Consider the following 27,607-nt stretch of genomic DNA (forward strand, 5'->3'; position numbering starts at 1 on the left):
TTAATATTCCCCTCAGTCTTCGCCACCCCGCAAAGCCCTTCTGGGACGTCCCTGCACTGAAGAGCTCTTGGTCAATCTGGATTCAGAACTAACCCGCCCGTGATTGGTTGCCGGTTTGGAAGATTCTCTTGTGGATTGGCAGCGCCGGGAGGACGGGGGAAGCTGGCCCCGCCTCTTGCGTGGTGCCGTCACCACGTCGCCGCCGCCGCTGCCGCCGCGCCGCCTCATCGAGGTTTGAATGTGAAGCTGAGCCCTAGGAGGAATTGCTGCTCGATCGCACTGTCAGGGGACCCGTCAGGTAAGGCCGAGCCGTTAAGCGCGATCCGTCGTCCTTTGGCGTGTGGCTGGGCCTCTCAGGCTCCGGAAGAGAAAGCCGCGGAGAGGAGGGGCGACCGAGGCAAGCCTAGGAGTCTGGGGAGATGGTCGCGAGTGCGGGCCCATGGCCCAGCAGAGGGAGGTGCCTCTGAACCTGCGGCGTCTCTCTTGGCCTGCCTCCTTTTGCCTACGCGTGCCCTCGTTGGCTCCTGAGCCTCGCTCGCGGCAAAAGCAGCCTGTTGATTGGCTAGCCTCGCCTGTCACTCTTTCTGGAAACGAGATAGCGTGAACCGAGCAGCACGATCACTGTCTCTCTCTCTCTCTCTCTCTCCGTTTCCCCCCCTTTTATCGCCGAGCCTTTCCTCTCGCCTCAACCCGTTGGAGATGGGGCAGGACTTTCAAGGGCGGGGGAGGTTCCCCGTCCCGTTAAGGGATCTGTGGTGGGGGGTTTTTTTCTCCATTTCCTGAGGCAGCAACGTAGAAGGATGCCAGCCTTCTTCCCCCCCCCCCCAAAAAAAAGATGCTCTGTGGGCTTCTTCTCGGGTAAAAAAACAGCAAAATGCTGATGCAGACATTGAAGAAGAAAATACCCTGCACTGGGCAGAAGCTATTTTGTTTGGTGCTAATATGGAGGATTAAAGCTCTTGGCTAACGTTTTCTTTGCAACAGCATTTACTGGATTTGGATTTGGATTTGTTCCCTCAAACAGTATTTGGGGCGAAATAATTCTTCTAGCCACTTGGTAAAGGGAAGATTTAAATCAGCTGCAATTTATTCCATATGTATGAATGGCTACTTGAAAATAAGCTTTTATCTACCTTATAGCAACATTGCAGCTTATTTGCAAAAGATGGTTGGGATACTTGGTTTATTGATGTAACATTCTTTCCCCTCCTCCCCCTTTTCTCTCCTCCTCCAAGCCCATTTTTCAGAAGGGGGGGATGATGACCCCCAGCTATTCTGAATGTTATCCCTTCCTTCTAGTTGAAACATAGTTTACTAATTTCATTTATACATGTTCATTTTTTTATTGTTTTTGCTCCTGCTTCCCTAGTGTCTCTACCAAGGTTTAAATGAATTGGTCCACTTTGGGGAAGGGTGCTGAACTATAGAGGAATTACAATTAGCTTTCAAAAACAATAAATAGGCCCATCGCTGATAATGTGTTAAAATAGGGGGATATTTTATGCATAAACTTAAGTTGATTTATATATTCCTCCTTTGTAAAAAGAACAAGAACTGTGTGCTTAATAATGAGAAAAAGTCTGGTTAATAGTAACAGCATGGTATATACCAGTGATGGCTAACATTTTCCAGACCAAGTGCCCAAAGCACGTGGGTGTGCGAATGTGCAGCAAAACTCCCATAATGCAATGCGAGTGTGGCCCCTGCGCATGCGCTCCACCTCTCACGCATGCATGCACGCCCACCCACACGTGCTCCACACATGCATAGTGAGACCCGATGACCAACTGGCCGGCGGGAGGAGCACACACATGCACGGGCGGAGCTGAACTGGCGTGACGGATCACGTGCCCACAGAGAGGGCGCTGCGTGACACCTGTGGCATGTGTGCCATAGGTTCGCCATCACAGGCATATACCATATAAAGATTGCTTTTAAAAATTAATGTTAAAATAATACATTAAATGCAGCGATTCCGAATTGAGATATTAAATAGCTATCAACCAAAGATTCAAGGTATTGTCAAGTTATACCTAAGGGGAAGGTCATACTTTAAAAAAAAAAAAAAAAAAGCTGTTCTTTAAAGTTGATCATGGCCAAAACCTGTCATAACAAAGATTATGGAACAGAATGTTAAAATAGTTTCAAGTATGAGTCTATAAAAATCCTGTTTCTTTAAAACAATGTAATAATTAAAATGAACATGGATTTTGCAAAATCTTTTGTCATGTTTTTGATTGGGCATCTTTCTGAGATGATATTTTGTGGAAGTTAAGATATGTCAACAGCATTTCCTTGGAGTATTCCATGACAAGTTTAACTAACAAAGAGTTAAGTATAAGTTGGGTGACATTATATTTAGGTAAACAGATCGCTTGAAACTAGGCCAATAATTCTTATTAATGGTCCATGGTCAAATTGGGGAGAGGGATTAAGTGGAATGGCACAAGAATCTGTCCTGGACCCTCTAATTTTCTGACCATTTTAATGAGTTAAATGCAGAGATGGAAGAAATATTTAGCAAATTTGCAGATGCACACATTTGTGTAGTTAACAAGAAGAAATAAAAATGCAAAATAATATTAATAGGTTGGAGAAATAGCTTAATGTTACAATAAATATAACAGGTACAATAATAGTTGGTTGCAAATTGAATATGAGCCCAGTAGAGTAAAAGCTGCAAAGAAAGGCAAGGATAATTTTACACTACATCAACATATATTTTTTAAATCTTGAGAAGTAACTACTTTATTCTTTCTGCATCCTCAGATCTCACTTAAAGTCCTATAAACAGTTTGTCAACAAAGAAACTGAAAACAGGTTACAAGAAAATCAACAGATATCATTAGAGGGTTAAAAATGTTCAGAAGGAACTAAGTATCTTTAGCTTTGAAAAAATACTCCTGTAAAGATGCCATAGCACTCTTCAAATATGTGAAAAGATGCCATATCGAAGGTCAAGTCCTGTTTTGTATCATTGCAGACCTAAATAATAGATCTAAATTGCAAAAAGGCAGATTCCAGCTTCTTCACAGAGCAATTAACTGGAAAGATAGTAGACTTTTCTTCCATGTTCAAGCAGATTCTAGAGAGGCATTTATCTTTGTCTTTAGCTTGACTTCCCAGGCTGGAGGTCTGGGAAGGATAGCCCAAATGCTTACTTCCAACCTTTAGTTCTAGTCAGAAATAGATAACTCAATGCAATAGGGTAAATAGATAGGAACTGGAACTTGGTTTTAAAAATACAGCTTAAGTGTGATTCAATATAGTTTTCTGTACCATGAAAAACTTGGAAAAATTGAAACAGCTTGAACTGAAAACACAACCAATCTGTGTGTTTGAAATGAAACAATTTCAATAAGGTCATAATGAATCTCATTCCTTCAGGATAAGCAAGGTCAGGAAATAGGAACAGCAGGGATTTCAGGTACACCTTTATTATAGGGTATAATAATAGAATCTGTTAAGAGTTTTTTGCTACTGTATTTTATATCAGTTTCAGAATAAAGAGGATCATCATCTACTAGACTTATTAAATTGTGTACTATTTTGAGATCTTACTTTCCAACCCAATATGGGCAAGATTGAATTAGGTTAAGCAAGGTTTTTGCTTATGTACCTTTAATTTCACCACAATGTGCACTTTTAATATTTCTTCCAAAGAATTGGGAACATTTTCCAAGCAGATACGAGCCACAATTAATAGAAACAATGGGATAACGAGAGCATCAGGAACCTGAAGTCTGGTCTATAATATTGGATATTACTGAAATCTTAGTCCACATGATATCAGATCATGAAAATTATAATTTACGTGTCAAGAAATCTATTATACTATTTTTGTGTATGTTTTTTTTCACAATTATAGGTTGCGTTTACTATTGGCTAGGAGACCATACAATGAATTATGTGTATAAGAGTGTTTTTACTGACAGGACATTTGTCAGTTTAACAATGGGATTAATCTTAATTGAGGGCAAAAAGAAGACCGATTTGAATTTCCATCAATGTGCGCTCTGTTGCCAAAATGATATTTTTTAAATAATACATATTGTAGTGTTTGTTTTGTTGAGAATAAGGTTGGTCCTTATTTTTCTTAATATATAGCATTAACAGTTACGGAACACTATTTTGTTAACTTTTAGGTTTGGTTATGGAGCTGAGTGATGCCAATTTGCAGACTTTAACAGAATACTTAAAGAAGACGCTAGATCCTGATCCTGCCATAAGGCGTCCTGGTAAACCATTTAAAAATTTAAATTGTGAATAAAAAACTTGAAACTATATTAAATGGCAGCCTATGGTAGTTTAGAGCACAATATTAGCTGAATAGTTGAATTCTCACATTACTTCTTGAAAAATTGAGTTCATTGAGTTCAGAAAGGCACTGTCCTCTGCTTCAGTACATCCCCTATAATAAACTCTCACAATCTGTATCACTTTTATTTCTTACTCATAATTTTATTCAGATGTTTTAAACTATTATATGGATATAATTTCTTCAAAGGCATATAACTTCTTTATATATGAAGACACTTCATTGTACTTCTGTATACTGTTAAAAAACACTAGTACAGTGATGGAAGTGAATCTATTTTATTCCTATTCAGTGATTTCGAGCACTATAAGAAAGTAGTCCATAAGAGATGTCTTTTCAAAATACAATATTTGGAGTATAAAATCTAAGAACACCATCCTGTTCTGTGCTTAGCAGCTATTGTACATTTGGAAACATTTAATAGTAGCAGGATGATAACTGTACAGTCAGTATAAAAATATTGATTTCAGTTTATTATCCTTACCCAGTCTTTTTATTTCTTTTTGATGTTAAATAATAGGAGTTTGTCAGTAATAAAATTATAAACTATATTTATATTTTTCTTACAGCGGAAAAATTTCTTGAATCTGTTGAAGGAAGTCAGAATTATCCATTGTTGCTCTTAACACTATTGGAAAAATCACAAGATAATGTCATAAAAGTTTGTGCTTCTGTCACATTCAAGAATTATATTAAAAGAAACTGGAGAATTGTACGTATTTTCAATTAATGAAATTTTATTATATGTTAAATATTAGATATTAATATGTTAAACATATGTTTATTATATCCCATATTGGTTGTTGGGATTCTGTAAAGGACTTGTAGGAAATCCAGTAGGTTTTGTGCTGCATACTATTGAAAGTAGAATCAGTTTTATACCTGCATCTGAGAACAATAACTATATAAATATCTCCCTTATACATCCATCCATATTCACATTCAAATTGATTATATGATCATGCATTCAAAATTTGCTTGAGTTCCCAGGTCCTATGGCTAATGCAAAAGTCTTCACTTAGCAGGTAGCACAAACATAAATGGCAAAAATAAATTGTCTAGCCTAGAGCTATCAAACTCCCAGCCTGTGGGCAGGATACATCACGCACTGACCACGCCCACACCCATTTTAGCAAAGGGGGGGGGGAGAGTCCCAATACGTCATGTGACGCTGCCATGAGAACGTGAGTTTGACACCTCTGGTCTAGCCCTTTTCCCCCTTTAGAAAGGGGAAAACTAACTAGAATGAAACTATTAGAAAGGACTAATAGTTTCACTCTTACAATTTTAAGTTTTCAAGAAAGTAGAGAAGCTGCCAGTAGATAAGGAATGTGGACCAGAGATTTGCAACTTTGTTTTGAATATAATAGGATTTGAATATAATCCTTTGAACTTTGAACTTAAAATTGATTGAACTTTAATTTTATAACCGTTTCAGATTTTGCAGCAACTAATATTAATTCAAAATTATATCTATCTATCTATCCTGACAAGATGATTAATTAATTAGGGATTAATATAGAGATAGTATTTGTTTCCTATTTATCCTCCTTATGAAACAAACAATTTAGCAATATCTAGAAAAGGCATGGCCTTAGATTAATTAATACTTTATTTGCAGATTGAAGATGAACCAGACAAAATATGTGAATCTGACCGGATAGCTATTAAAGCCAACATCGTACACCTGATGCTTAGCAGCCCAGAACAAATTCAGAAACAGGTAAGGTAACTAAAAGTGAAATTATGTCTATTATTTTGCAGGGAGATTGATTGTTACATAAGGATTTTAAAGAATACTAGAGATATCAAAGGACATCTAGTTCAAGTATGTAAAGACCAAGAATATTTAAGAGCAATCATATATGTATTAAATATATTTAAGTCAAATGTAAAAATTGGTAGTGTGTGTCTGTTGTACTTAAAATTAATGATAACATTGGCTCATCTAACCTGTTTGAAGCATGCTATGGATAGTTGATAATGATTAATACTCTAAAGCCGCAAATCAATAAGTGTCATATGGCTTAGGCCTAGAAAGCCATTGAGAAAAAAGATGCTGATTATATTACAATGACAGTTTTAATAATTTTGAAAGTACATTTATTTCTATTCAGTGCATGATTATCAAAGTAGCATGCTAATTTACAAAATAAAATTAAAATAAGGCAAGATTACTCAGTGGCTCTTTCTTAAGTGTAACAACTTCCTCACCAAATATTTCTCATTGGGGATGAAATAGAATCTGCATTGTCATTCCACGTTTGTTGTGTTTTTCTCCACTCAGTATTAACAAATTAATGGCCTCAGTATTAAAGATGTCATGTAATATTAAACATATGTCACTGCAGAATAAAGATTTATAAGACAAGTTTAGAATCGGGTAATATTAAGACATTGTATGAAAATTCCACCATTTTTTTTAATCCAAGAATGTTTTTGTTTTTAATTTCCATATGTAGTATCATTCCCTAGCTTTGTATAGTAAAAATGGCTTCCAGGTCTGACAAGGGTATTGTTTTAGTTAAAATAATAAATATGTGAGCAGTTGATATAAATATACATATTTATATGGCCACCTACTTGACACATTAGTCAATGTGCCATAACATTTTTTAAATAAATAATTGTAACAATGAAATATAATACAACATAAGAAAACATTTTGTGCTTGAGGCAGTTCAAACAATCAATGATAGTCACTTAAGATAGGCTCCAAAACCCACTGACCCAATATCTAGGGGAAGAATCAGCTGCTTTAACAGCTTTTTGAAAGGCAGACAGATGAGCTCTTCACACTTCAGCTTCCTCCAGCAGTGTATGCTGGGTGTCTCTTCTGCAGCCTGATGTCATGGCCAAGATCTGAAGAAAAAGAGAGGTAGAGACATGTTTAATGTTTTCAATAAGAGTGAAAACAATAGAGTGTGTAATTGGGTCCTTTATTCAAAAAAAAAAAAAAAATCTGTATTCCATTTAGTTAAAGCAGCTATTTATCCCTTTTCAGATATCTTTATTTATTCTCTTTTTGTAGTTAAGTGACGCTATTAGCATAATCGGTAGAGAAGACTTTCCTCAGAAATGGCCTGACCTGCTAACAGAAATGGTAAATCGCTTTCAGAGTGGTGACTTCCATGTTATTAACGGAGTTCTTCGTACCGCACACTCTTTATTCAAAAGGTATGAGATACGGCTCTGACTCTCCTATTCTTATTTGCAAGTAAAATTGCTCTGTTGTGCAGTAATTGGGTTCTGATTGACTTTGAGTGTAGTTTACTAACTTGAATTTTCCTTTCTTTGTTAGGTACCGTCATGAGTTTAAATCAAACGAACTGTGGACAGAGATCAAACTTGTCCTTGATGCATTTGCACTACCCTTGACCAATCTCTTTAAGGTACAGTTTTGTTTTGACATTTGAATCTCCACAAAAACACTTTCATCTTCAGAGCACAGTTTAAGCATACACTGAGTACCGTGAGGTTGTGATTTCCACATTACTACTTTGAAGGTTAACTTCCTAGGAAAATTAAGATTAAAAAAACTACAGATATTGAAATCATTACTTTTTTTTAAAGTAGCACTGTTAATATTCAGACTTTTGATGGCAGTGCCTGTGATTGCTTTGCTTCTTTTTTAAATATCTTACTTTTTCATTTTAATAGAAAGGAAGCAAAAACATTGTTTAAAGTTATTATTTATCTTTCCTTTTCTAGGCCACCATTGAACTTTGCAGTACTCATGCAAACGATGCCAGTGCTTTGAAAGTTCTGTTCTCCTCTTTGATTCTTATTGCTAAGTTATTCTACAGTTTAAATTTTCAAGTAAGCCACCTTTATATTTTATTTATATATTTTATATTATAGTATATTATATATTATATTATAATTAATAATATTGGTCCACCCATATTGGCATAGAATTCAAGCAGCTACAGTTGATGAAATATTTTGGTGATTTTGGTAATTTTAAAAAGTCTTCATTGGTTTTTGAGATAATGAAATATTTTAAAACAATCTGAATAAAGGTGAATGCTGGCTATATAAATTACATGGACAAAGTCTTTCTTATTCAGATGAAAAATAGTGTGTATATCACCTTTTAATATTATACATATTTACATTTAGTTTCTGCTTCAGTTCATTTCAGTAAGAACAAGCCTGATCAAAATTTATGTCAGAAGAGCAAAGAGAAGAATTATAATGGATGTTAACAGTCAGGGTATCAAATTTAGAAATAGTAGATGGACTATTCATATATTCATCTATAATGACGTCAAGACAAAGGCTACTATTTTCTGAGTTTGCATAATTTCATGCTCACTGCCCTTAAGTGAGGGGGTATCTTTTGAACAAAAATGATTTGTTAAAATACATTTCTGATTCATTCAGTACTGGAACTGATAATCATGAAAGAAAACAATATACAACTATTCAATTTGCATTTCTGAGAAACCTTGAATTTCACCAAAAATGTCTTATATCACATTAAAAAAAATAACAAGGCATAAAAAAATAACAATAGCCTAGTGCTGTACAGTTATACCTCGGTACTCAACTGCTTTAAAACTTGTCAAATTCTATGCAAAACTCCACACATTTTGACACAAAACTTTTGTTCCCGTGCTTGTTGTTTGTTACTCAATGCACAAGCTAGTACTTGTCATCAACTGACTTCCTATCCTTTTCAGCTGAAACATGGGTCACATGGTTTGTTTGGTGCTCGTCATTTTTAGTGCTCTTTTCGTACTTGCCTCCCAGAACTATTAACGATGAATACCGAGATACCACTGTATTTATATGTGTTAACATTTACTAAGTGAAACTGGAAGTTAATAAGTGTCCTGAATGATTAGATAGGATACCAGAATGCAGCTCCTTTGTTTCACTTTCTGGTAAATCACTGTTTTTCTACAATGCTTGACAGCTACTTTGTGACTGTACTAGCATCCTCTCCATCATCACAAACATTTTCTTAAATTTCTAATGATATGTTTTCATATGTTCATTGTTTCAAAAAAGTTGAGTCAGTTATACTAATCAAGAAATGAAAAGATTAGAATACTAAGTGTAAAAAATATAATTTGGATTTCGTAAATTCCCTTTTTATAACTCTGTTTTCTTTGAGCAGGTCCTGCCATAAATTATTTATCATAAAAATGATTAAAAATAAGAACTTATATCTTCACTCTGTAGGACCTTCCTGAATTTTTTGAAGATAACATGGAAACTTGGATGATGAACTTCCATAATCTTTTAACATTGGATAATAAACTCTTACAAACAGATGTAAGTAACATGATAAACATTTTCTTAAGTTTCTCTGAAATGATATTCATACTCAGTAGTAAAAATAGTATTACAACTATATGTTAATTGGTAGCAAAATTTATATGGATCTTTCATGTGATAAGGCACATTGAAATGTGAATAAAATAAGGAGGGAAGTGATTGATGATTATTTTTGTTGGTGATGCTAGGATGAAGAGGAAGCTGGACTCCTAGAACTTTTGAAATCCCAAATTTGTGATAATGCTGCTCTGTATGCACAAAAATATGATGAAGAATTTCAGCCTTACTTGCCTCGTTTTGTTACTGCAATTTGGAATTTATTGGTTACAACTGGTCAAGAAGTTAAGTACGATCTGGTAAGCTTAAGTGCCTGGCTTTCTTTCACCATGCTTGAAGTAAATATTGTGGTACTTTTTCAAATAATTTTTGTTGATGTCTTTTTCTTGTAGCTGGTAAGTAATGCAATCCAGTTCCTGGCTTCCGTTTGTGAGAGACCCCATTACAAGCACCTGTTTGAGGATCAGAATACACTGACAAGTATTTGTGAAAAAGTTATTGTTCCCAACATGGAATTTAGAGGTACATTTATTTTTGATATTTCTATATTAATATATTTCTATATATTTCTATATATATATATATATTTCTATATTTAACCAAATTAAATTCTGTACAACCAAATGACTTCCATCACTTTACCTCAAAAGATAAAGCATTATTAAACAAATTGTGGGGTCCTTGGTGCTTCCTGAGCTTGTTTGTTTGTTCATTGCCCACCTAGATAATATCATCAATGGAAGTGATCTTAGGGTTTGCTTCCTGTTTATATACAGTAGCTTGTCCTCCCAATAGTGGTGTGGTTTTCTCCTTAATAGTTCTGTGATTATAGTATTTTCTGCTTGATTTTTTTTGTCATTGTTAATCCCTGCTTATCTAACTATTGACTGCTGGAGAAGATTCATTCTGGATATTTTGTTTCCTTCTTAGCTTTTTTATGATTTCATTTGAATGGTGTATAAGTTTGGTTTTTTCTATATCTAGTGATTATACAAAATTACTTCACAAATCATGTATGTGGCTGTCACTGGGTGCTGTTCCTTGTGATTCTTGATGAGTTTATCTTGTCTTTTTATGTACACTGAGAGCACATGCACCAAAGACAAATTCCTTGTGTGTCCAATCGCACTTGGTCAATAAAGAATTCTATTCTATTCTATTCTATTCTATTCTATTCTATTCTATTCTATTCTATTCTATTCTATTCTATTCTATTCTATTCTATTCTATTCTATTTTGTTGATAGAACAAATTATTATCAGGAATATGTACTATTAAAAACAAATTAGTTTTAACCAAGTATTTAATCTTTACAATGTTATGTCACCTAGCTGCTGATGAAGAAGCTTTTGAAGATAATTCTGAAGAATATATTAGAAGAGATTTGGAAGGATCAGGTAATTGTTTTGATAGTGGATAAACAGTAGCAGTGGATAAATATACTGTGTGTGTGTTCTCTTTTTTGTTGTTGTCAGCCCATCCTTATTTAATCTTCACAGTGTGATAAATGTTATTCAGTAATATTAAAAGCATGTATCCAAATCAAGAAACAGTGATGCTGTTTTAAGTATAACGTGCTATGCATTTGATCTTTATCTTTTTCTGGTATAGATATTGACACTAGACGCAGAGCGGCCTGTGATCTAGTAAGAGGATTGTGCAAGTTTTTTGAAGGACCTGTAACGGGGATCTTTTCCGGTTATGTTAATTCTATGCTACAAGAATATGCAAAAAATCCATCTATCAATTGGAAGCATAAGGATGCTGCTATTTACCTTGTAACATCTTTGGCATCAAAAGCTCAGACACAAAAGGTACTTGGTTTTGATTAAAAATTAAAGGATATAATAATATTTGGATCCTTATGGGAAAGATAATAATATCAGTTCCTTTTTTTATTTCCGTCATGTTGCTCTATTTTAACCTTTAGCACACTTCTTAAAGGCGTTAGCCCCCTGGTATATGTTACTTGCAATCTTTTAAGTCTAAAAGTCAGACATCATGGAATACTTACCCTTAGAGATTGTCTATATGGACATTGCTCAGATTACCTTCCGCCCAGCCTGAGGTAGCTATTCCCCAGTGCTCAGCAAAGAAGATACTTATTAACCATTGTTGGGATCTGAATAACACTGTTTCGGGTTCAGCAAAATGGACTGTGCTGGAAAAGTGTAAGGTGAAACATATAGTAATGATAGGTCCTGAATACAAGCATTGTCTTGTAGAGCTGGAGTGAATAAAACTTTGGTGAAATGGAGACAGATATATTCCTGGTTTTCAGTTGATTTCATTTCTTTTCAGCAGTAGAGTCAGATTGATCACTTCATTCATTGGAGAGATAACAGAAGATTTCTACAGTAAAATTTGTCATGGTCATGCAGATCTTTTAAAATCTCAGTGTTCATTCACTTATGAATAAATTGAATTAAGTGGGCCTACTATTTGCAGGGTTTCTTCTGAAACCCAGAATATATTGCTAAAGTACCATGCCTAATGTACTTTATGCTGGCACAAGTATAATATTTCGTTTAGACTAGAGGGTTGTTTCTGTTTTATAGTTTAAACTTTGAACCAGAACAATAAGACAGATAACTTACAGAAACTGCTAGGAACCATTCACAGCATATTTCAGCAATTCATATTTAAATTAAATTATAAATTAATTAATACAGACTTTTAAAAAGTGATTTCCTGCTTCCCTCTATAGCATGGGATAACCCAAGCCAATGAACTAGTGAATTTGACGGAATTTTTTATGAATCATATTCTACCAGATTTAAAGTCTCCTAATGGTAAGTTTAACATTTTATACAAAATATCTTCAATATCCCTTAACTAACCTGGATATAATGTTGGAGCTGTGCATTGTATTGCATTGCATTGCATTGATTTCTGTAGCCACCCATCTCAACAAGTGACTGAAGAGTACATCATAAAATTGTTATTTGCTTAATTTACCAAATAACTCTTGTTATTAATATTAGTGGAAATCTTGCTTCTTCTGCAAGTTGGGGACTATGCTGAAAAGTAAGATTCTAATATATATGTCTGTGTATGTGTATTTATTTATAGAAACTATTTAATTTTACAGTAAATGAATTTCCAGTGCTTAAAGCTGATGGCATCAAATACATCATGATTTTCAGAAACCAAGTAAGTTTTTTTAAAGTATTCATTAGCTTTATATGCTGCCACCTCCCAATGATTCTATTGCTTTATCAATCTTAAAATCCATCATTCTTGTGATGTAACTTGGGAACTCATGGAAGCCAATATACAGGAAGTGCTTGATCTTCATTTAAATAGGACACTGCTCCCTTAATTCTTAAAGATCCTTATCTTCAATATAGTAGGTCTCAGAGTCCCTGTTTTCTTGTATATTATAAAGGCTAAACCCAGGAAGACAAAAGCAGTAGTCAAAACAAAAAGAACCACTGTTTAAACATGGGGTATTTCAGTCTTGCCAATATTTGACATTTCTAATCTTACTTCTGAATGTTGAGTTGAACTTTGGAAAAACATAGAATCTGAAATGCGGAATGTCTTTAAGAGTCTTGCTGATTGTATTTTTTTCCATATGGTTTTTTTAATAATTAGACCATCTAAATATACTTTTACTTCATTCATGACTCTAATTCTTTATATAAATTAAAAAAGCTTCATACAGTTGTGACTAAAACTAAAGTATTCTGTGCACATTTTTAAAATAAGACAAATTTTTAGTGTCGAACAATGAAATATTTCACTTGTACTTCTATCAGATGAGTTGGTATTGTTTCTAAAATACTTTATCTGTATGTATTTTATTTTGTAGGTACCTAAAGAACAGCTCTTGGTGTCTATTCCTCTCCTAATCAATTACCTTCAAGCAGAAAGTATTGTAGTTCATACATACGCAGCCCATGCTCTTGAAAGATTATTTACAATGAAAGGAGTTAACAACACCACACTGTAAGTTTTAGACTGGTTATAAATGTACTATACAAAACATGGATTTCTTGCTTTCTTATTGCTGAGGTTGGGAAAAAAACTTGATTTTTAACATTCTCAGCCTGTAGAATCCTATTTTCTAAAATTATCCACATTAATATTTATTGCTAATTTTTACATTTCTTAAACTAAAACTTGATTGAACTTCAGTTTTAGAGGGATATAAACATAGCATGATTTTCTGGTTTTTTGCAGTTTTGTCCATTGTCTAGTGCTTCCTGCTTTCTCTCTTTTAAGAGAAAGTCAGAATATCTGTCTCCTCAGGGTATTGATAAGTAATCAAAAGACTACTAGGGATATTAAAATATTATCATCTTCTACAGAATTTCAGCTTCAGAGATGGTTCCGTGTGTTGAAATGCTGCTAACAAATCTTTTCAAAGCTCTGACACTTCCAGGGTCATCTGAAAATGAGTACATTATGAAAGGTAGGAGCCTATAAGAAATGAAATGGTAGAATAAGTGTAAAATTCAAAAACTTACAAATATACTGCTGAGTCAGGCCACGACCCATTTTGGTCTAGATTTTTGTTTCATTCGATAATGAATAGTACTCAGATGTTTGCAAGCAGGAGATGGAAAAAAAAATAGCCCTCTCCTTTTATTGTTTTCCTGCTGTTGATATTTGGAGGCATGCTGCCCACAACTAGAGATAATGATTCCTCCAAGTTGATGTCCTCCAAAATGTAGTGAGTATCTTGATAACATAGGATTATCATGTTTATCATTACCTCAGAGTGAAAACGAGCACAAAAATTGCAACTTCTAGGCTAAATAATTTTTCTCTAAAACTTAAATTATATGCTTGAAACTTATCAAAAATGATGTTCAGTTTATCTTGATGCAGTTGACATGATGTAAGCATTTTTATGCAGTTTATAAATTTAGGTTACAAAAAATTGCAGTTATTTCTGCCTTCATTTTAATATAAGTTTCTGAATTTTCAGCTATCATGCGGAGTTTTTCTCTTCTTCAGGAAGCCATAATTCCATATATCCCTTCACTAATCACTCAACTTACAGAGAAATTACTTGCTGTTAGTAAGGTAAGGAAGAAATATATTTCTACTTGTACCACCTGTTGCTTTTTCTATTTTATCAAAATGATTAGATGAATTGCCATACATTTTCGTATCCCTCATGACCAGTTAAAGTAACAGCTACATTTTAGATTGTCTTTCTATAGAAAGAAGGAAGATATTCAGATTTGCTAGAATCTGAAAATTTGCTAAAATAATAAAAGTATTTAGGGTTGCTATAAGATAATAGGCGGAGGAGAAAGATGACACAAAGAAATTTTAAAACAATATGGGGGGATTCCCCCCCCCATAGGGACAGTATAATAGTAAAAAGAAAGGTGTATTTTCCTATATTAGAGCTGTAATATTTCTTAATGTTATGGAACTTTTAATATATACAATTGTTCTAATTATTTAATTTATCTTAGGCTAACATTAAGTGAATTTTCCGTTCTAACAATTGCTCCCTTAAAAATGTACAGCTCTTAGCAAAAAAAAAAAAAAAGTTTGCTCAAGTGTAGGAAGCCTTCAGTTAATACCATCACTTAAAAAGCGTTATTTGATCCAAAATAATGAGTTTCAGTTCTTGTGCTGTGACAGAGTAGCTGTGAAGATAGACATTTTGTGCACCCACCTTTTCTGTTTTATAAATGGGCAAACAAATTTCCAGAAAAGTTAGGGAGGAGATCCTGTTGTTCAAAAGGTGAAACAATTTTTAAAAAACTCTACTGGATGAGTAGAACGTCTGCTTATTGGGATCTTGGTCATTTTATGAAATTTTGTCTCACAAGTGAAGGTGAATATACATGTCCCAGGATAATGTTGCAGGATCCAATCTGGGTCAGTCACTGGGACCAGATGTTTTATCTTCCGATCTTTCGGACTTGTGTTGGAGCCCATCCTCAGGGAACTTCTCACAGAGGGAGAACTTCTCTTCACACAGAGAAGTTCCCTGACAATGAGCTCCAGGACAAGTCCGAAAGCTCAGAAAATAAAACCTCTGGTCCCAGTGACCGACCCAGATTAGATCCAGCAGCTTTGTTTCTTTTTATTTCAGTTCCAAGTAAAAGTTTTAAAATGTATTATGGTTTATATTACAGAAATTTATTTTTGTTAAGTATAAGCAATAGAAATGGCCAAAAGTGGCTGTTCCTTTAGCTCTTTACTCCATATGATTTTCTGAAAGAATAAATTTTAACAATTGTAGGGCATAGAAGATTCTGTATGAGAGGGGAAGCGGGCCCTGCGAGCGCTGGGCTGGTGTGTATGTGTGCATAGCTCAACTTGTATAAATTGAGCTGCACATGTATGTGCATGCACACCCAGCTGCTGCTCGTGCAAATTGAGCTGTGCACGCACGTTGACCCACCACTCATGGGACCCGGTTCCGAATAGGCCATGGCCTGAGGTTGGAGGCCTCTAATATAAAATACCTCAGTAATCGAAGACCATATTGATACTTTTCTCTGATGAATCATGGGAATTCTAGTCAGATACGAACTAAATATTGCCACCTGAAGCCATTAATATATTTATAATGGGGTATATCAGTGGTAAGTGTTGCAATTTGAGTAAAATTCTCATAGTCTGTGTAGTCATGATGGCATCATACACAATGGTAGACATTTTCCCATTTTTATTTTATGTATTTTGTTCTGTTCATATCTTGGTTTTAGAATCCAAGCAAGCCTCACTTTAACCATTATATGTTTGAATCAATCTGCTTGTCGATACGGATAACTTGCAGAGCAAACCCCGCAGCTGTTGGAAGCTTTGAAGATGCTCTATTTATGGTATTCACTGAGATTCTACAGAATGATGTACAAGGTATAAATAAGCTGTTAATGAACCAATGGATTGCTCATTTTAAATGATTTATTTTTAATCTATCTATATCCAGACCTCTTTGTCTTTATATTGTCGGAAAGAGTTGAACAAAACATAGTTGTATTTACTATGATTTATAGCCCATCTTTTATTCAGGCTTGGCATGTAGCTCAACTCAGGGATGTACTGTGGGTGTTCAGACTCACATGTGAGTCTTGTGGAATGTATCAGGGCTATGTATGAGCTTTGTAGAAAGGAAATGGCATTTTCTTAAGTCAAATCTTTATTCAAAAATGGATTTCCTTTCCATAGCTGTTCCATCTCTCTGTAATATATCATAAAGTCTTTTACTTAAAATTCATCTTAATTGGATATCAGCAACAACAGATGATCATTGGACTAGTGATCTGAGAAAGCATAATTTTTTTGCCCATGATGTAACCTGAGCTAGTCAGCCTCTAATCCTTTAGATCAGTGATGGCGAACAGTGAACAGTGATGCCCAAACCGGAATGTGCGTGCGCACCGGAGCCCCGGAAACCCGAAGACCAGGTGGCCAGCACGTGCACGTGCATGCGCATCAGCCAGCTGGTCTTCGGGTTTCTGGGGTTCCGGTGCGCACGAAGATCAGCTGACACACCAGAAAAGCAGCTGGCGACGGTGCGCATGCGCACAGAGAGAGCTCTGCATGTCACCTCTGGCATGTGTGCCATAGGTTCGCCATCACAGCTATAGATGCTGTTAAACATCTATATCCCACATCATAAACCAGGTTGGCTCAAACTGTTGGGACTTGAAATTTTCTAATATCATGACATCCATAGAAGACAAACTGGATGGACCTGCAGTGTCTCTGTACAAGGCAGCTTCTTAAAATGTTACAGAAATTTTGTAGCGTGAGATTACTTTCTGGCATTACTGTGTGTGTGAATATAATCTCCCAATCACTAGTCCAGGCTATTAAACTATTTCCTCTTTTTATCAGAATTCATTCCATACGTATTTCAAGTGATGTCTCTATTGCTGGAGATGCATAAAAATGATATCCCATCATCCTATATGGCCTTATTTCCACATCTGCTTCAGCCGGTCTTGTGGGAAAGGTCAGGAAACATACCTCCTCTGGTGAGACTTCTTCAGGCCTATTTGGAGAGGGGAGCCAATACAATAGCAAGTGCTGCAGCTGACAAAATTGTACGTATAAACTCAAATGAGAATGATATTTTTAGATTTCTATGTATTGGGGGTGGGGTGGGGTGGGGTGGGGTGGAAGAGTTACTGTCTGACAGTACATTCATTACAACTGTAATTGAGCCTGGAATAGTGGTTATAAGTCCTGCCTGTCTTTAGGCTAAAGACCGATCTTTTCTGGAGGGGTTTGAGATCTGATGCCATGTATTCTGTTTGGGTCAAAACTATTTTTTTTTCATTTTATATTGAAAATATATTTTATTGTATTTTGTATATTATAAGCCATCATGAATGTTGTCATAATGACATTATACAAAGTTGATTAAATAAATGCTGTTGAACCCACAGCTGATAATACTGAGCATACTCTAATTTTTAGCTTTGTTATGCCAGAGTTAAGGAAGTAAACTTCAGGAGTCTTTGATTATTGTACTTGAGCAACCTCTGATGCAAAATTTGAATTGGATACAATTTTGTAGTTAAATGGCTCCTTCATTGTGCTTTCAATTGCCAGTAACCAAGATTGTTTTGCTTTCTATTTTAATTTATAGCCTGGATTACTAGGAGTATTCCAGAAACTTATTGCTTCTAAACTTAATGACCATCAGGGGTTCTACCTTCTGAATAGCATTATAGAACATATGCCCCCGTAAGTATGGACATCCACAACCTGATTTTTGTAATGGGTGTGAATGATTATATTGGCATTATTGAAACAATGTCTACAATGATGCACTAAATGGATCATTGAATAATGATCCATTTCTATTATTCTGATTATTCTAAATGAATAATCAGATTGCTGTGATTATTCTAAATGAATAATCAGATTGCTGTGGTTTTTTTTTATTTTTTAGTGAATCCATTGATCAGTACAGGAAGCAAATTTACATTTTGCTTTTCCAAAGACTTCAAAATTCCAAAACAACGAAGTTTATCAAAAGTAAGTTCTATATAAATGGCCTTTATGGTTTGGGAAATCATCTTGAGGATGGCTTCATAACAATTAACATGTTTTTTTTACTTCACTTTCAGTTTGATTTCTGAGATGACAGAATAACAGAGTTGGAAGGGACCTTGGAGGTCTTCTAGTCCAACCCCCTTTTCAGGCAGGAAGCCCTATACCATTTCAGACAAAATGATGAAAGTAGCATGGGCCATAGTACTGTATTGGGATTTCAGAGTAGCATATTATTCCATGTAAAGTTTAAAAATTGTGGCAAGTAAAAAAGGGTTTGGAGAATTGTTTTTAAGGAGAATCCTAAAAGCCAGGAACATTGGGAGCGAAATGATGAAATACACACCATGACATAGAATCTGTGACTTATATACTTGCATCATATGTTGGGATATAATTATATAAAACCAGGATTTTCTCCCTTATCCTCATGTAACACTTTGTCATAATATTAATTTGTCCAAGATAACTCTGCTTATAAAAGAGATTGTACCAAATGTTCATACTGTTAGTCCTGTCTTTTACAACTTTTAATTCTTTTCTTTTTTAATATAGGTTTCTTAGTCTTTATCAACTTGTACTGCATAAAATATGGAGCAATAGCGCTTCAAGAAATATTTGACAGCATACAACCAAAGTATGTTTTTAAAAATACAAATTATTTTATACTGAGGATTTCTAACTATTGTATTCTTAGGGCTAAATATAAATGTTAATGCCAGTAATTTGATAATATAATTTCACAGAAGATGCATCCAGATTGCCTATCCCTGTTTGTTATTACTGTCAGATATTTACTCCTTAATAAGAAATGTGTGTGGAAGATTTATATTATTTATTTATTTATTTATTTTATTTTATTTTATTTATTTATTTTATTGCTTTTTAATTAATAAAGAAAAAATAAGCAAAAACAAAGATAAGAGTGATGGAAACACATTATCAAACAGAAGAAAAGAAAAAATCATAAAAAATATTTTTCACTTTGTTAAAAGCACTTTTTATGAAGATTTGTATTTCAAGTGAATTGTGGAGATGAAATGGTGCAACTTTGTGAACATTTTTCAAAAATGCTTACATTAAAACATACATCTATAATGGAGCTGAGGGCCAAGATTTTTCTTTGCCGGATCCGTATTCCAGGTTTTTCTTTTTCCACACATAAGAATGAAGTAATAAAATGGAAGAAAAATATGTACATCTGGCTATATCACTGGAATAAGGATTAAACTTGATCCCTAATTTGGCATCCCTAAAATGTCCTCAGTTTCGGCCAGAATCATTGAGAAGGCATTAGTCTGTTAAGAGTTAAATGTACAAAAAGTATCTGATAAATGTTTGTAGAGAAGGGATAGAATAAAAAAAGCTCTAACTAAAAACCACTTTTACCCGTAAACTACCAGTTATTGAGCAAAAAGAAGTTATACCAGTTTCACTGAGGCTTTTAGCTTTTCTAACATGGTAAAATGTACAACTTAACAGAACTATCATTCTGGTATTGGCTAAAAGCCTGCTTAGTCAGAAATTCTTATTGACACTTTGGATGTTTGAGTCCGTGACATGCTTAACTTTGGTGAGGTGAGTGATATAGAAATGGGATGAATAGATTAATTCCGTATTTTTTCTATTCATGGTGAAAGTTAGTTAGAACATTGGGAAAATATAGATAGTTCTGGGTATATTGAAATGTGAATGAAGTTAACTATTTTTTAGCTCATCAAAAAAGATAAAGATAAAAAATAATCTGTTCTATGTATTCAAATAGCTGAAGATTTTGGGAGATATATTTATTGTAAAGGAATGATGAGCCCTTTTAAAATTGAGTGGGAAGTAACATACTTCACTTATTGAAGAATAAATGAAATGGGTTGACAGCTGATGAATTTGTTTAAAATGTAATATAGTTGGGTTTTGATTTACTCTAGGTACTTACTAAAATAAAAATACATTTATTTCTTTTGAACTTAATAGGATGTTTGGAATGGTTTTGGAAAAAATCATAATACCAGAAATACAGAAAGTATCTGGGCAAGTAGAAAAGAAAATCTGCGCAGTTGGCATCACAAAAATACTCACAGAATGTCCTCCAATGATGGACACAGAGTACACAAAGTTGTGGTAGGTACAGTCACTACCTTGATAATTAACCTTGGTCATTAATTCTGCATCCAAAAATAATACTGTGTTTAATTTAGAATCTGCTGCTAAGGTAGCATGGATTATACAGCTATTCCTTTTCCCGCATGGCAACATCACTAACTATATTTACCAAAGCCTTTAAACATAGCCAAATCAAAAATCCCATTAGTTTTCTGAAAGAGACTCAACTGTACGAGAAGAGGCAGAACCTAGGGGTGGAGTTAAAAGAAGGATCAGCCTAGAATCCCTAAGCAAACACAAGTGAAGTCCAACTCTCCTTGAGAGAGAGCAGGTGTTAACTGTTAATTGAGAAGGTTCTTGTGCATAGGCATGGCTAGCAATAAATTACATGTACACCTGATTTTTCATCCCTGACATTAATCTTCTGAACTCACTCAAAAATTTGCAAGATGGCATCTGAATGACAGACTGCAGCAGCAGCAGATCAAGCAACACTGGACACTGTTCTATGTTGCCAGGATGGTATGGTAACCAAAAGGCACAATATGTCAGCCACTATACTCCCATTGGTGCAACAAATGCAAAATTTGGCACAACCTCCACCTTCCAATAGCCCCAATACCTGCACCTGATCTGGTAGCATTGCCAATTTTATAGGGGACTTGTGGCAGCTTGCCAGAAAGATCTGGAGGAGTATCAGAAAGGATGAGAACTCAGATGCCAAAGAGGCCATGAAGGAAGGGGAGAGCGGCCACAATGGTGCCATAGAAGAAACAAGGAGTGATCCTTGCAAATGTTGAATGCATATTCCATAATTGAGAAGTAGTAAAATGATTAATTGCTCAGCTGAGAAAATGAATCTAAGTAAGTAATTTGGATTGAATAATACATTGAATGAATAGAAAGTTTTCATTTTCACAATTGGAGCTTCATTCATTTCCCCAGTCCATTTTTTTTTTTAAATTAGATTTATATGCCGCCCTTCTCCAGAGATTCAGGGCAGCTTACAATGCGTTAAGCAATAGCCTTTATACTTTTGTATATTTTATACAAAGTCAGCTTATTGCCCCCACAAACTGGGTCCTCAATTTACCTACCTTAGAAAGGATGGAAGGCTGAGTCAACCTTGAGCCTGGGGAGATTCGAACTTGTAATAATTGCAGACAGCTGAATGTTAATAACAGGCTTTTAGTCTGTTGAGCTATACAGGCTCCTATACAGGCTTTGTGTCCTGTTGTATCAGATTCAAAAGTATCTCTCAGGTATTGGGGGGAGGGGAGGGGAGGAGTCAGAAAATTGATTGCATAAAAGGTTTTACTTTTCTGTGGATCCAGCCTAGTGTTAATAAAGGGAAACTACACAATTGTAGTCTACATTCAGACAGTCAAAAGTAATGAAATCTTCAGTAGGAGTAAATAGTGTAAGCAAAGCTGAACTGAGATGCCGTCACCTTACAGAACACTCCATTCAAATGATATTTAACATTACTAAAATAGAAATGGAGATTGGTGGTTAAGGCATCTGGCTATTAACCAAAAGACTGAGTTTTTTTCTAGTTCTAGACTTGCCTTAGACACAATTGAATGGAAGAAGAAAAAATAGAATTTATATTTTAATGAAATTTAAAAAGAGACTTGAATTACATGAATAAATTTGAGATAGATTAGATAGATAGATAGATAGATAGATAGATAGATAGATAGATAGATAGATAGATAGATAGATAGATAGATAGATGGATGGATGGATGGATGGATGGATGGATGGATGTGTGTATAAAAAATAAATTAGAAAAATTATTTGAGCATCTTTAGAAAGATAGGCTGTTAGGTAGAGTTTTTAAAGATACTTTTCTAAATTTTTAACTGCCATAGTTGTATCATTGTTAATCCCTTCTCTAGCTATGATAAATGAATCTCTTCTAACAAGCAATTTGATGAAAGGCATCTTCTGTTTTTTCAGGACACCCCTCCTTCAGGCCCTTATTGGCCTTTTTGAATTGCCTGAAGATGACACCCTTCCTGATGAGGAACACTTCATTGATATAGAAGATACTCCAGGATACCAGACTGCATTTTCTCAGCTTGCCTTTGCTGGGAAAAAGGAGCATGATCCAGTTGGCCAAATTGTGAATAATCCCAAAATTCATCTTGCACAGTCTCTTCATAAATTATCTACTGCATGTCCAGGCAGAGTAAGTTACTTTAATGTGGGAATGTGTATTGAGCTCATTGAATGGTTGTTAATGGAGGACTACCTGTATTTTACATTTTCTAATCTCTCCTTGAAAATGCTGAGACCAAAATTATAAAATTGTTCCTTGCATATGTGAGAGCCATCTTGACTTACTTCCTCAGAATTTGCAAAAGTGATAAAACTTAGGATGCCATTGTGTTGCAAGGGTAATTTCCTTAATATAGCTTTGTTCTCGCATTATTCAGTTCGGAAACATCTGACAGTTTCAAACTCCAATTAGAAGTTGGAAGGCTTCTGAATAGCGACAACACATAAGCAAAAAAAAAAATCTGGCTGCCACAAATGCCAAAGGACATTGAGGAGCTGTTGCTAAATAGGACAAGCAAAATAACATGGTGACTTCTCTTGAAGCACAATGTCATGTTATTTTGCAAAGCAATTTTGAATGGATCAGGGGTGAAATGCTCCTGGTTCGGACCGGATCAGGCGATCCGGTAGCAATTGTGGCAGTTTGTTTGAAGAACCAGTAGTGATGGTGGCGCGAGGCTCTGCCCACCCGCCTGGGTGTCGTTACATCCTGCTTTTAAAAGTAAAAAAAAGGCTCTGACAATTGCATGGCTCTGTGATTGTCAGAGCCTTTTTTGAACCTTTTTAAAGCATTTTTTTACTACCTATTTGCCCAAGCTGGTCGTAAAAGAATGCTTTTAAAAGGTTAAAAAAAGGTTCTGATGGCTGTGGTGCACGATCATCGGAACCTTTTTTTTTTATGGGTGTGTGTGTGTGTGTCTGTTTTTGCTCCCAGGCTTCCCTGAAGCCTGCTAGGCCAAAAACCGTAGGGCGGGGGGGGGGGGGTTGTAGGCAAAAAATGGGGGGGTGTAGGCCAAAAACAGGGGGTGGGGTCCGTTTTTGAAAGAGAGAACGAGAGAGAGAGAGAAGGGAGGGAGGGAAAAAGGAGGGGAAGGACTACAAACCTGGCACTAGACGCAGCTTCAGAGGATAATCCAGGGCTGGAAGGGACCTGGAGGTCATCTAGTCAAACCCTGCTCCAGCAGGACATTCTTAGTGAGTTTCTGTCTTTTGATCCCTCAGTCACATGGTTACATAGCCACGCCTACCCAGTCACATGAAACCCCCCCAAGCCACGCCCACAGAACCGGTAGGAAAGAAATTTAGATCTCAGCACTGGAATGGATGCTCATTGAAGTAAAGCATCCATATGAACAGCCTTCCTATAAATATTTTTTATTATTTCACTTACATACTGTCCATCTTGCTGGAGGCAACTCTATATGAAATACAACTCTTTGATACAATAACTTGTGGCAATGCGGAAGACCAGGGTATTTCAAGGAGTTTAGTGACATATTTTGATTTCTTCATATTTAGAAAAGTTCTCAACTTACGACTATAATTGAGCCCAACATTTCTGTTGCTAACTGAGACATTTGTTAAGTGAATTTTGCCCCATTTTACTACCTTTCTTGCCACAGTTGTTAAGTGAATCACTGCAGTTGTTAAGTTAGTGATATGGTTATTGAATCTGGCTACCCCCTTATTTTGTTTGTCAGAAGTTCTCAAAAAGTGATAACATGATTCCCCACCCCCCCACAACACTGCAACCATCATAAATATGAGTCAGTTACCAAGTGTCCAAATTATGATCACGACTACAGGGATGCTGCAGTGGTCATAAATGTGAAAAATAGCAACAGCACCTAGTCTTATATATGGCTTCACAGTGCTTTACAGCCCTCTCTAAGCGGTTTTACAGAGTCAGCATATTGTCCCCAACAATCTGGGTCTTCATTTTACCCACCTCAGAAGGATGGAGGGCTGAGTCAACCTTGAGCCTGGTGAGATTCGTACTGCCAAATTGTAGGCAGCAGGCAGGCAGCAGAAGTAGCCTGCAGTACTGCATTCTAATCACTGCAGAATCTCGACTCTTAAAAATGAAAAGTCACTTTTTCAGTGCTGTTGTAACTTCAAATGGTCGCTAAACAAACTGCTGTAAGTCAAGGACTAACTATATAAAAGTTTAGAGCTCATCTCCAACTAACCAGCTTGTTTTTCACCCTTGCTATAAACAAGAGGAAATGGCGAGGGGGGCAGGGAGAATCTTCACAGAGCTGCAAAGCTTTTATCATTTTTGAAGGTCTCAGACTTTCAGTTCCCATACCAAAGTCATATGTCTCTTGGTCATGGTGCCAGGTTTTAATAATATCCTAGGCATTTAAACTGGGAAGTTCTGCACAGAACCTAGCATTGGGTACTGTATTTCTGCTATCATTATTGCAGCTTGTAAGAGACTGAGATATCATCTAGCTTGGTATGTATTCTTGTTATGTTACACTTTTAAGTGTTTGCTTGAGTTATTAATACATAAATATATAATATATACATCTTGAAATCTCTTTAGTCACTGGTGTGGTCATTGTATCTGTATCCAACAGAATCAGTTGCCTGGACAGCTCATTACTGTCCTGACACTTGGCAAAATATAACTGGAATTATAGTATGGCCATACAATTCACAGGGTAGAGACAAATAAATACTTGGGGATTGATGGAACCTAGGATGCTTACTTGGAATAATAGATTTTTGTTTTAAACTTGTAATTTAAATGCATTTCAAATATATATTGCTTATGTCTTTTAAGGTTCCGTCAATGCTAAGTACCAGCCTGAACGCTGAAGCTTTGCAGTTTCTTCAAGGATATTTACAAGCTGCAAGTGTAACATTGCTCTGACATTTTTAATCTGAGTGGCAGAATTTCAGAGTTACATCAAAGAGCACTAATATTGACTGTCTTCTAAACAAAGCTCGGACAAAATGAAACGAGTTGCTATTTCAGAAATACATCACAGAATTATTGCTTGATGCAGAAGCTGAATGTGTTCATAAGGAGGAAGTGATTTTCCTTTTCCCTGTTTGTTTTCAAAGGGAATAGTGTTAGAAGTTTATAATTTGGGATTGATTGCAATTTCACATATGCTGTGATTGGATAACATTTTAAAATATACAGAATACTGGCTGCACACTCATGTTGTCACATATTCTTTTTTCCAGTTTGTCATTTGTATTTCTTTTGTGTCTTCTAAAATTTATCTAAATTGTGAATAAATAAGTTCTTGTTTAAAAAGTATTTGTCTAGTAGTGTATGTGTAACTCAGTACCATGCCATAACCACACTTCAACTTGCTTTACCTAATGTTGTTCATAATGGAAGTTAAGGATTTTTGAAGAGCTCTTTCAAAGAATTCTACCTGTCTTTATTAAGGAAGACAGTAGCTTAATACTTTACCTTTGAAGAATGTATTGCTGTAAAGTATCATTGAAAATAATTGCTTTGTATTATTTGCCATGCAGATGTTTCTTACTAAGCAACTTTACAGGTACTCCTTAATTATGATCATAATTGGGGCCAGAACTTCTATTACTAAGCAATGTGGTTATAAAGTGAGTCATGCTGATTTTATTATCTTTTTGCCATGTTCATTAAGTGAATTGTGATTCTTAAGCAAATCTGGCTTCTGACTTTATCAGACTTGGGAAAATTGTAAATGGTGATTACATGACCCAGGAACGCTGCAACTGTCATAATTATATGCCTGTTGCCAAGCAACCAAATTTTGATATGATCATGGGGATGCTGCAACAGTTGTAAGTCACTTTTTTTCAGTGCCTTCATAACTTCAAACAGTCGTTAAACGAATGGTTCTATGTTGAGGAATACCTGTAGCTTAGTTTTGTTCAGCTTAATGTTTGAATGCTAAATCTCAGTTTAAGATGTATAAGTATCTTTGGAAGAACAGTTATCTTTCTAATTATGCCTAGATGTCTGCAAAGCTAATGTAAATAAGGTTTGGGATGAGAAAACATTTAAAAATGGTTGGAATTTGATGTATTAAGAAATGCTTTAAAATTTACTCTATAGAAAGATTGCCTATTTCTTGTGCCGCTTATATAGTTAAAATGCATGTTCCTACCTGAGTGTAAAATGTACTAGGAGTCTTGTTTGGGTTTTAGAGTTGTATGCAGCTTTAGGCATTAATATGAAATGCAATTTATAGACCGGATGCTAGATCAGTGAAAAGGTTGAAGATACATAATGTTGATCTGTTCCTATGAGATTAAGTCAAGCATACAATTATCAAAGCATTTTAGGACAGGTTATTTTCTTTAAATTAGAGGTCCCCAGCCCCCTGGTTGTAGCCCGGTACTGGACTGCGCAAGCTGCGGGTGAGTGTGTGCACATGTGCAGCTCCACTTGCATGTGTGCATTCATCTGCTGCTCGCACAGAACCATCGCCACACACACACACACACAGGTCTGCCAAGCCAGAAAGTTTGTGACAGCTTCATCAATGTAGCTTTGTCAGCTATTTTCCCCAATGTCCAGTTATGACAGTTAAGAGTAATGATGGCCATTGGAAGCAAACTGAGATACTGTAGTGGTTAAGTTGTTGCCCTAGTTCTCCTCCCACTTAAAGCATGAAAAATTGGCTGGGTGATTTTGGGCCAGTCACTCTCACCCCAGTTTAACTCACAGGATTATTGTAGGGGAAATGGGAAGAAACATAGGTAGTCCCTAAACAAACACGATTGAACTCAGAATTTTGATTATAAATCGTGGTTGAGTCATGAACTCAAGTAGGTTCTACCACTGTT

At 35.6% G+C, this 27,607-nt stretch overlaps 1 protein-coding gene across 1 annotated transcript; it reads left to right on the forward strand.

Annotated features, from left to right (window-relative positions):
• Positions 1-224: 224 nt before the first annotated feature.
• On the forward strand, positions 225-26,091 carry CSE1L (chromosome segregation 1 like). The gene is made up of 25 exons (XM_070940037.1): positions 225-298; positions 4,146-4,238; positions 4,888-5,030; positions 5,940-6,041; positions 7,350-7,495; positions 7,620-7,710; positions 8,030-8,137; positions 9,509-9,601; positions 9,793-9,960; positions 10,054-10,183; positions 10,993-11,058; positions 11,273-11,475; positions 12,369-12,453; positions 12,753-12,814; positions 13,476-13,612; positions 13,975-14,078; positions 14,598-14,695; positions 16,345-16,495; positions 17,480-17,688; positions 18,237-18,334; positions 18,543-18,628; positions 19,199-19,280; positions 20,615-20,761; positions 22,706-22,937; positions 25,596-26,091. The coding sequence occupies exons 2-25, from the start codon at positions 4,154-4,156 to the stop codon at positions 25,683-25,685; spliced, it is 2,916 nt and encodes a 971-aa protein (XP_070796138.1). The 5' UTR covers positions 225-298; positions 4,146-4,153; the 3' UTR covers positions 25,686-26,091.
• The last annotated feature ends 1,516 nt before the right edge of the window (positions 26,092-27,607 follow it).

Source organism: Pituophis catenifer, unplaced genomic scaffold (assembly GCF_029215685.1).
Source record: "Pituophis catenifer annectens isolate HBS135680 unplaced genomic scaffold, rPitCat1.0.hap2 SCAF_3, whole genome shotgun sequence".
Taxonomy (NCBI): Eukaryota; Metazoa; Chordata; class Lepidosauria; order Squamata; family Colubridae; genus Pituophis; species Pituophis catenifer.